The 10,626-nt window shown below is 38.3% G+C and overlaps 1 protein-coding gene across 1 annotated transcript in view; it reads left to right on the forward strand.

Moving 5' to 3' along the window:
- LOC141338364 (aldehyde oxidase 1-like) overlaps positions 1-6,454 on the forward strand; it is a 30,757-nt gene extending 24,303 nt beyond the window's left edge. Inside the window, exons 26-35 of the mRNA XM_073843888.1 lie at positions 12-239; positions 335-430; positions 508-636; positions 734-808; positions 1,727-1,779; positions 2,851-2,965; positions 3,052-3,117; positions 3,286-3,474; positions 3,693-3,860; positions 4,015-6,454. Coding sequence (XP_073699989.1) covers positions 12-239; positions 335-430; positions 508-636; positions 734-808; positions 1,727-1,779; positions 2,851-2,965; positions 3,052-3,117; positions 3,286-3,474; positions 3,693-3,860; positions 4,015-4,071 — 1,176 coding nt within the window. The 3' untranslated portion in view covers positions 4,072-6,454. The remainder of the gene's footprint in view (positions 1-11; positions 240-334; positions 431-507; positions 637-733; positions 809-1,726; positions 1,780-2,850; positions 2,966-3,051; positions 3,118-3,285; positions 3,475-3,692; positions 3,861-4,014) is intronic.
- The last annotated feature ends 4,172 nt before the right edge of the window (positions 6,455-10,626 follow it).

Here is a 10,626-nt window from a genome sequence, read left to right on the forward strand (position 1 = left end):
TTTTTTTGCAGATCAGGGAGATAAACATGTACAAGGAAGTTTCCCTCACTCCCTATCAGATGGAGTTTGATCCAGAGAATCTCGTCCGCTGTTGGAAGGAGTGCATGGAAAAAGCTGACCTAAGGCAGCGCAGACAGGCCATCGATCTCTTTAACCAACAGAACCAGTTCAGAAAGAGAGGAATTGCCATTGTACCAATCAAATTTGGCATTGGGTTTGCTGAGAGCTTCCTCAACCAGGTTACATTCTCCTAAAACTCATGACAGACTGTTTTAAATGATTTTAACTGAACTCCAAATGATCTGATGGTGTTTTCAATTGTTTTTTAACATAGGCTGCCGCTCTGGTGCATATTTATAAAGATGGGACTGTGTTGGTGAGCCATGGTGGGACGGAAATGGGCCAAGGCGTGCACACTAAAATCCAACAGGTATCACTTTTAGCTTTTTTGTACATATCTGAAACCATTTTATAGTTTTTAGACTGATCTCAGCTGTTTTCTCACAGGTGGCGAGTCGAGAGCTGAATATTCCTGCTTCTTTGATCCATATCTCAGAGACCAGCACACAGTGCGTCCCGAATACCTGCCCATCTGCTGCATCCTTTGGTACTGATGCTAATGGAATGGCTGTGAAGGTATCGGACACTAGATTTTGTCTGGACGACATGATTTGAGGCAAATTTGAAGAAAGATAATGTCTGTTTTTGGATTGTTCAAATAATACTTTTGCAGGATGCCTGCCAAATACTGTACAGCAGACTCGAACCAATCAGAAAGAAGAATCCTAAGGGAACGTGGCAGAACTGGGTAAAGACAAACTATTAAAAATGGTCATTTTTGATGCAGAATAAAATGATAGGTACAGTTGTTTATGCTAAAATGTCTTGTATGCATAGTACACATAGTTCTGACTTCTGACTGAAAATCTGATAGAATCAGCCATGTTTGATGCAGTTGTGAAACAGTTACACATTATTTGATATACAGTCAAACCAAAATTTATTCAGACACCTTCAGCATTTCTCACAGTATCAGTTTATTCGTTTTACTTTAGAAAATGGTAAGAAATATAACAAGAACTCAAACCAAAGTCAACCCAAAATTTATTCTGACACCTTCAAGGTTATTTGCTATAGTTTAGGAAATGGTGATAAAATATGAACTCAAGAGTTAAAACTCAGAAAACAATCGTCTTCAATATCAGATACCTTTGATAAAAAGGTATGAAACAAAACATGGTCAGGTTAAAGTGTAATGTCAAATTTATGGTCCCACATTTTTTATCAGTTTTACTGGAAGTCCACTGCATGAAAAAACTTGGCTATATGTCACAATACTTTTTTTTAATTTTGTTATCCTGACTTACATAAATGAACTATAGTGTCCTGCACCCACTAGCAAAAATGTTATCTTATGTCTGAATAATTTTGGTTTGACTGTATGTTAATGATTATGCATTAATATTATCTACAGTTATAAACTCGCAATTGCAAGTTATAAAATCAGAATAGTGGGATATGAACTTGCAATTGAAAGAAATAAAAAAGAATTCTGTGGCAGAAATAGGCTTCTATAGTGTTTTATATATATATATATATATATATATATATATATATATATATATATATATATATATATATAAATAATTATATTGTTATTATTATTATTTATATATTTTATTTGTATATATTTGTTTAATTAATTTAATTAATTATGCCTTCAAAGATAACGGCAGCATTTTTGGAGAAGATCAGTCTGTCAGCCACAGGATTCTACAGGTACACCATCCAAATTTCATTTAAAATAAGTGTTTTTGTTTTTATAAATGTACTTTGAGACATTAAAGTAGTGTTTGTCAATGATGTGATCTTCAAAAAAAAAAAAAAAACAATGGCTTAAAACTAGACAAAACAAAGAGGTTTTGTTTGATGCTTAATGAGAATGGCAAGCCGTTTTAGCCTAAAAAAGTGTTACTCATCGTAAATGCATTTTTACTAGTAACAATTCAATTTTAGAGCTCTGTAATTCAATTTTTACTAGTAACAATGCCAATTAGAGAGCCCTCTAATTAAATTCTTGCTAGTAACAATTATAATTAGAGAGCTTTCTAATTCAATTATTACTAGTTATATGTCTCCATTGACTTCCATTCATTTTTAATCACAGATGCTCTACATTTGAATTATTACTAGTAAAAATTCCAATTAGAGAGCTCTCTAAATCAATTTTTACTAGTTATAATTTCAATTACAGAGCTCTCTAATTCAGTTTTTACCAGTAACAATTCCGGTTAGAGAACTCTCTAATTTAATTATTACTAGTAAAAATGCAATTGCAGAGCTCTACAATTCAATTTTTGCTAGTAAAAAAGTACATTAAAGATATGTTCAATTGCAGAGCTCTGTAATTGAATTAAAGAGCTTTCTAAGTCAGTTCTTAGTAGTAATAATTAAATTAGAAAGCTCTGTAATTGGAATTATTTCAAGTAAAAAATTGATTCAGAGAGCTCTCTAATTGTAAATGTTACTAGTAATAATTAAATTGTAGAGCTCTAATTGAAATTCTTACTAATAAAAATTCTGTTGCAGAGCTCTGTAATTAAAAATGAATGGAAGTCAATGGAGACATATGACTAGTAAAAATTAATTTGTAGAGCTCTCTAATTATAATTGTTACTAGTAGGAATTTAATTAGAGATCTCTTCAACTGGCATTGTTACTAGTAACAATTGTATTATAGAGCTCTCTAATTCAATTCTTACTAGTAAAAATGCAATTACGACGAGTAACGCTTAGTATATTTTAGGCTAAGACGGCTTGCCATATAATGAGCGTTTTGTCTGTTTTCAGAGGTCAAGATCTAGACATGGACTGGGAGAAACAAGAAGGCAAGCCGTACGCTTACTTCACATATGCAGTGGCCTGCAGTGAGGTTGAGCTGGACTGTTTGACCGGAGAGTACAGGGTAAATCCAGATAAAAAGATGTACATTTTCTACTATTTGTCTAGTTACTGTAAAACGCATCTAAAATACTATATCTTAACTCATAGACCTTGAGGACTGATATCGTTGCTGATATCGGCAGAAGTATAAATCCATCCATTGACATTGGTCAGGTAAGACAATCCATACAATGTTTCCTCTCTTACTAAAATTGAATTTTGTGTTGCACAATATTACAGCATTTACTGTTTTTGTTCAAATAAATGCATTTCAGTGATCTTCAAAAAAAGACTATGCTTCGAAATACATAAATTTGCTCATAATATATGCGTTTCTGTTAGATTGAGGGAGCGTTCATGCAGGGTCTGGGTCTCTACACCATGGAGGAGCTCAAGTTTTCTCCGTCTGGTGTTCTGTACACGCGTGGACCAGGCCAGTACAAGATCCCGTCCTTCTGTGACGTCCCTCTGAAGTTCAACGTCTACCTTTTAGCCGGCTCATCCAACCCTCACGCCATCTATTCTTCAAAGGTGATTCACTCATCATCTTCTCATTACGTTTCAGTTCACTTCAAAGTCCATTTATTTCCATTTTATGGAATCCTTATGATTCACTTCACATCTAAATGCATTCAAACTTAATATTACACTAGTTTTAATATTTCATGCCAATTTTGTAGTGTTTTTCCAGAACTGCTCTAGAGGTATCATCATGGCAAGGCAAACTAAAGCTGATCATCTTGTTTCAGGGAATCGGAGAGCCGACAGTGTTTCTGGGCAGTTCTGTATTCTTAGCTATCAAAGACGCTGTGATAGCTGCCCGAAAAGATGCAGGTTTAACCGGCCCGTTCCAGCTAAACAGCCCTGCCACCCCAGAGCGGGCATGTCTGGCCTGCTCCACACACTTCACAAAGATGGTATAGGAATCATAGTAACACATTTGTGCTTTTTAAGCCCAAATCTAGATTAAACAATCCTTTAATAAATAAATATGGTCAAATATCTATGCTATTCATTGTGATTTTAAATCTTTGTTATTATGTATTAATAATGCAGTTTTATTTCCAATAGGTTGCACAAAGTGGATCAACCTCTGGACCAGCTCAGCCCTGGGCTCTGGACATATGAAAAACCATCAACATCTTCCATATTACATTATATTTTGATTTATAGCTATTGTGTTGCTCTTATCAAATCACAAGACATTTATTACATTCATATAGATGCAAGGCAGTCACCTGATTTAACACCCAGCTATGGACAGAAGCTGAAGATTCAAGCTTATTATTAACACATCTTAATTGCATCTCACATAAATCAGTTCACTTGACATTTAAGATTTGCTTTAACAGCTATTATAATGTGTATTCAATGAATCAATAGTCTACTATTGACTACGCAAGTTTCTGATTGCTTTATGAAACATTAACTGCATAATAATATATTAAGAAAGCTAGAAGTCACCGACATGTAAGTTGAGGTAAAAGAGTTTGACCTGATAACCAGTTTATGAGCTCAAAGTCTTAGGTGATATTTAAATTATAGGCTTTCATATATACTGTTTTTCAATAGGTTTTCATAGTCTATAATAGTAATTACTTCATTGCATTGAAAAAAAAACTATTTAATGCAGTGCATTATTTTGCTCATTGCGCCCTCCTGTGGCCTCAGGAGACAAGCCAAAAGTGGAGATCAAAATTAAAGAACAACCTATAATTTTGTACATTTTAAAATCAAAGCATTTTTCCAGTTTTCACTGAGATTTCTAGATGGCGGGCCACTCTAAGGTCACTGAAACAGGAGGTTGTCTAGATGAAGACTGGATAAAAGAAGTTGGTCGTTCCAAAATCTGTGATTTTACAATGACACAAATCATTTCCCCAAAGGTCCCCCAAAAGACTTTGTTGGTGAGCAATTCCAGCCGCAGTGTTGAACCGATTCCCCACTGAGAGTCTCTGCTTTAAGATGAATGCACAAGAAGACATTCGTTTTACATGGACGTCTTAAAAGAGACGTTCACTTCCAGAACAAACAAAAATTTACAGATAATGTACTCACCCCCTTGCCACCCAAGATGTTAATGTCTTTCTTTCTTCAGTCATAAAGGAATTGTTTTTTGAGGATTTTTCTCTATTTAGTGGACTTCTATGGTGCCCCGAGATTGAACTTCCAAAATGCAGTTTAAATGCAGCTTGAAACGATCCCAAATGTGGCTGTAATTGATCCCAGACAAGGAAAAAGGGTGTCATCTAGTTAAACACTTGGTTATTTATTTATTAAAATTACAATTGATATACTTTTTAACCTCAAATGCTCATTGTGTCTCTCTGTGATGTGCATGAGTAGTATGTGCATCTCTGGTCCAACAGTTAGGTCAGAAAACTCCCATCTTATTTTCTCCCTCAACTTCAAAAATCATTTCAAAATCACCCTACATCGCTGCAGAAATACAGACCCAGTGCTTGAAAAGTGAACAGGCAAAGAAAAAAAAAGTTCAAACTCGAGGCACCATAGACGTCCACTGTATGGAGAAAAAATCTTAAATGTTTTCTTTAAAAAACATAATTTCTTTACAACTAAAGAAAGATATGAACATCTTAGATGACAAGGGTGAGTAGATTATCTGTAAAGTTTTGCTCTGGAAGTGGACTCTCAATGGGGAATCGATTCAGTGCTGCAGCTGGAATTGCTCTCTAGTTCAGTGCTGAAGAGGGTAAGGATCCGTCTCGGCACGTTTAAGAGAAGTCGGACTAAAAGTGCACTCTACAGAGAAAAAATCTCTCACCAGCAGAAAGAATCAAAAGGCAAAGCTCACCTTAGAAACATGCTGAGAAACATGTTGGTAGGAGAGAGAACTGGTCCAAGGTTCACTTTAGTCATTAGAGCAAGTCTAATGTATTTGAGTCTGGTGGGAAATTGTTTGGTGTCAAACTAAGGAAGGACTAAAGCCAGAGTGCATGAAGACGTCAGTGAAAGGTGGAGGAGGAAGTGTCATGGTTTGAGGGATGTTTTCTGGAGCAGGAGTTGGGTTTCTTATAGCTACATGGCAGGGTGAATGCAAATGAACCTCCTTCAGAAGCATGCAGTTCCTTGTCTGATCTCCCAATCAGCCTGCAATTTCCATTCAAGACAATGCTCCCATCACACTGCAAAATGGCCAGGCCAGGGTCCTGACCTAAACCCTATTGAAAAATCTTTGGAAAATCCTTGCCGAAAAAGTTATGGCTAAGAAACCCACTTGTTACCAAACTATGGAAGAGAGTGGAAGAAATGTGGACCAGCGCAGTGAGACGTGATGTCCTGTGGCTGCAGATGTTCTGAAGTCATTAAAAGCAAGAACCTCTACACTTCCTACTAATTTCTGACAGCTGTAACCTTCCAAGATTTTAGTTGTAATCTTCTTTCGTGCTACAGTGAATTGTAAAAAGCTAGGGTATGTTTGATCCTTAAACATCATTGTGATTATTATATTAATATATGGAAACCACAACAATAAAACAACTAAAATATAGTGTCACTGTTTCTTTAGTTTATTTTGTAGATATTTTGACCACTAAACTAGGAAATATTCATAACCCTGGCAAATTCTGACTTAAAGTTACCTTTATTCAACCAGAAAGTTCAACAGCAATCAAATGCTTCCTATAATTGCTGACCAGCGTTTTGCATGTCTCCACTGGTATTTATGCCCCTTCATCTTTAGTGATGAGCTCCAACTCTTTCAGGTTGGAGGGTCTCCTTGCCATCACCCTGATCTTTAGCCCACTTCACAGATCCTCAAGGCCAAGCCAAAGGTTTCCCTGCATACTGCCTGATGTTGTTGTTGAGAATTTTGATGTATTGCTCCTTTTTCATGGTGCCGTTTACTGTGATTAGGTTCCCTGGTCCACCGGCTAAAAAAAACCCTCAAAACATTAGGTTCCCACCACCATGTTTGACAGTGGGGATGGTGTTTCTAGGGTTGAAGGCTTCTACTTTTTTACACCAAATGAAGGCTACACCATGAACTACTGTATGAAACAGAAGACCAGAAGTCTTCTTCATTTGCAAATGCCAAGCAGGCTTTTGTGTGCCTTTTCAAGGTTTCCTCCTTGGTCTGCGTCCGTGGATCTTAGGAAATCCATCAAAGCAGCCAAATGACAATACAAAAACAAAGTTAAAAATCAGTTCAACAACAATAGCGCAAGAAGTATGTGGCAAAGCATCAATAACATCACTGATTTTAAAGGGAACAAACCAGCTACTGTGAACATTGCCGCCTCTCTACCGGATGAGCTTAATAATTTTTATGCTCGTTTCGAGGCTCAAAACACCGCCCACGTAGAGAGCGCTCCTGCGGCTGCTGCAGAAAAGGCGAGAGCACTCTCCATCTCTATCGCGGATGTAACCCGATCCTTCCCACGGGTGAATATCCGCAAAGAAGCGGGTCCTGATGCCATCCCAGGACGTGTGCTCCGAGCATGCGCATTCCAACTAGCTGGGGTTTTCACAGATATTTTCAACCTCTCCCTCTCTCTATCTGTGGTTCCCTCGTGCTTTAAAAAATCCACCATCGTGCCCATACCCAAGAAAAATAAAATCACATGCTTGAATGACTGGAGGCCCGTTGCTCTGACACCCATCTTCAGCAAGTGTTTTGAAAGACTCATCAGAGACTACATCTGCTATGTGCTGCCTGCATCACTAGACCCGCTACAATTTGCTTATCGTAGCAACCGTTCCACAGACGATGCCATTGCTTTCACCCTACACACTGCTCTCTCCCTGGAAAATAAAAACACCTATGTGAGACTGCTGTTTGTGGACTATAGCTCAGCATTTAACACCATAGTGCCTGCCACACTTGTCGCAAAGCTACAGGCTCTAGGTCTAAACAGATCTCTGTGCAGCTGGATCATGGACTTCCTGACAGGCAGAAATCAGGTGGTCAGAATGGGCAGCAACACTTCATCTCCGCTGACCCTCAACACTGGTGCTCCTCAGGGCTGCGTTCTCAGCCCACTCCTGTACTCCCTGTACACACATGACTGTACAGCCGCACACAGCTCCAACGTCATCGTCAAATTTGCTGACGACACAACGGTGATAGGCCTTATCACTGACAATGATGAGACTGCCTACAGAGAGGAGGTGAGCACCCTGAACAAATGGTGTCAGGAAAACCACCTCTCACTCAACATCGATAAGACTAAGGAGCTGGTGGTGGATTTCAGGAGACAGAGCAGAGAACACACACCCATCACCTTGGCTTCTGATCACGTCCTCTGAAATTTTTCACAGTGTGGAACATCTTGTTTTTTTTTTTTTTTATAATACTTTGCACTGTAACATCTGGAACTTCAAAACATTTAGATATGGTCTTATAGCCCTTTCCTGACTTGTGAGCAGCCACAATGAGCAGCCGCAGGTCCTCAGTGAGCTCCTTTGTCTTAGCCATGACTGTCCACAAACCAACAGCAGAGAGCTTCTGTTTTTCACCTGTTGAGTTGATTAAAACAGCTGTTCCCAATGAATCAGGGTAATTAGGATGCTTTAGAACAGCTTGGACTATTTGGAATGGTATAGAATTTTGGATTTTCCCATAGACTGTGACAGCTTGCAAAGGGTATGAATAATTTTGGACATGCCACTTTTTGTTCAAATGTGAATAAAAGCTGAGAAATATTTTTTTTCTACAATGATGCCTCTTGTACATCTTATTATCTTTTGTGAGAAGCCTGTGTCCTTTCCGGTCAAAAACTAACAAACAAACAAACAAACAAACAAACAAAAAACTTGCTGGTTGAATAAAAGTAACTTTAAGTCAGAATTTGCCAGGGGTATTAATAATTTCAGGCTTGAATGTATATTGGCTATATATTTTTCTTTGAAAACCCTGCTCTTTAATAATATAAAATAAATAATATTATTAATAAAAAAATAAATAAATTAAAAAAAAAAAAACAGAGCATGCCACGATCGACACGATTGGCTGCTTAGCAAAGCAGATGGCATAAATCACACCTCATACAAATGATCGCCATAGATGCCTACCGCACTCATTGAATCTTGCTCTTCCAACTTTCACTCATCCGAGCATTCATGGTGCCATAGTAACAAACTGTCTTGATCATGTAATTTACCCGAAAACAACTACGCTCTAATTTCTGATTGACTAGTGTGTAGCAGGGCTCTCAAGTTTTGAAGAAAGGCAAGAGTGACATCTCAACCCCCCCATCCCCCCCCCACCCGGGGGTATGGATGGGAGTGTCCCAATAATAATATTATTATTAGTGTTTTTGTTGTTAATATTAATAAATGCTCAGACTTCCGTAAGAAGATATTTGACACACTACACTGACAATTTAACCAAATACAAAGTGTTTATTCAATTTTTGTGTGTGTGTGTATGAGTGCGAGTGTGTGTGTGTGTGTGTGTGTGTGTGTGAGAGAGAGAGAGAGAGAGAGAGAGAGAGAGAGAGAGAGATTATGACTGGTGTTGTTTGTTGTAAGTGTTCGTTGCCTTTTTGGACTCCTTTTTCATTTGTGGTGTTGGCTCCCATTTGAAACAATTCGGCTCAAGCCCAGCCATTTTCAGGGTCATGATTGAGGACAATGTCCCGTCCAGAGACAAGCTGTTTCGTGTTGAGGTTTTGTTCAAACCAACCATCGAAAATACCCTCTCGGCATCAGCATTAGAATGTGGAAGCACTAAAACCAAGGCTGCGATCTTTGATAGCCTCCCAAATTGGTTCAAGCCGGTCATCTTTGAAAAAAGGGACCAGGGGCCCCTATTTCTCAAATATTTTCCCTTCATCGTAATTACTAATGAGCAAGTCATGTTGTGTGCCAAGTATTTCTTACCTTGTTCTTTATTGTGGACATTCTTCCCCAAAACTCCTCAACATCAAAGACTGTTGGGTCCTGGGGCAAGGCAATGTCCATGAGTTGGTACTCCATAAACTCCTCACTTACTTGGTCTTGTTCCTTTGGGTCTTGAAAAGGAAGGAGTTCCTGAAATCTTAAGAGCACATGTGTACAAGACTGATTAGAATACAGTGAGAGACAGATTTATTTTGTGATCATGACCATTAAACTTAAAATATATAATCAGTGTGTGAAAACCCTTGCCTGTCTACAAAGTATAGGGCATCTTCAACCCCACACTCAGCTCTTAGCTGCACATCAATAAATCTTGCATGCTTCAGGAGAGCACCTTTCAACGGGAGTTTATCCATACTTGTTCTGAGCAGATGTTGTCAGTGAACAGGCTGTAAAACGGTTGGCTAAGTAACAGACACTCATGAAAAACTGATGTTAATTATCTGGGAAACATTCTCTAACAGCAGTCAAGTTGTCATAATATTGTTTGTGTTAAACAAGTTGTGAATTTCTGTAACAGGAGATCATTACTTACTTTGTGCTCAAAGTGATGCTCGGGGCTCCAGTGGTTTCCTCTGTGGGTGAACGAGGAAGATGGTGAACAATTTCAGGATGCTTTTTTTCATTGGTTGTTGCGTTAAATCTTACCCAGATACAATAGTGCTATTTTCTGATTGGCTATTGTGTAGCCTATTTCTTTTTTTTGATTGGCTGATAAGTGGCAGGCTCGACTAAGAACTCCAGGGGAGACGCGCTTGAATCCTGCCGGTTCCATAGCGAGAGCGGCGCGGCCAGAGAAATGTTGGGCGCTGCGGTATATTA

This window comes from Garra rufa, chromosome 7 (genome assembly GCF_049309525.1).
Source record: "Garra rufa chromosome 7, GarRuf1.0, whole genome shotgun sequence".
NCBI classification, from domain to species: domain Eukaryota; kingdom Metazoa; phylum Chordata; class Actinopteri; order Cypriniformes; family Cyprinidae; genus Garra; species Garra rufa.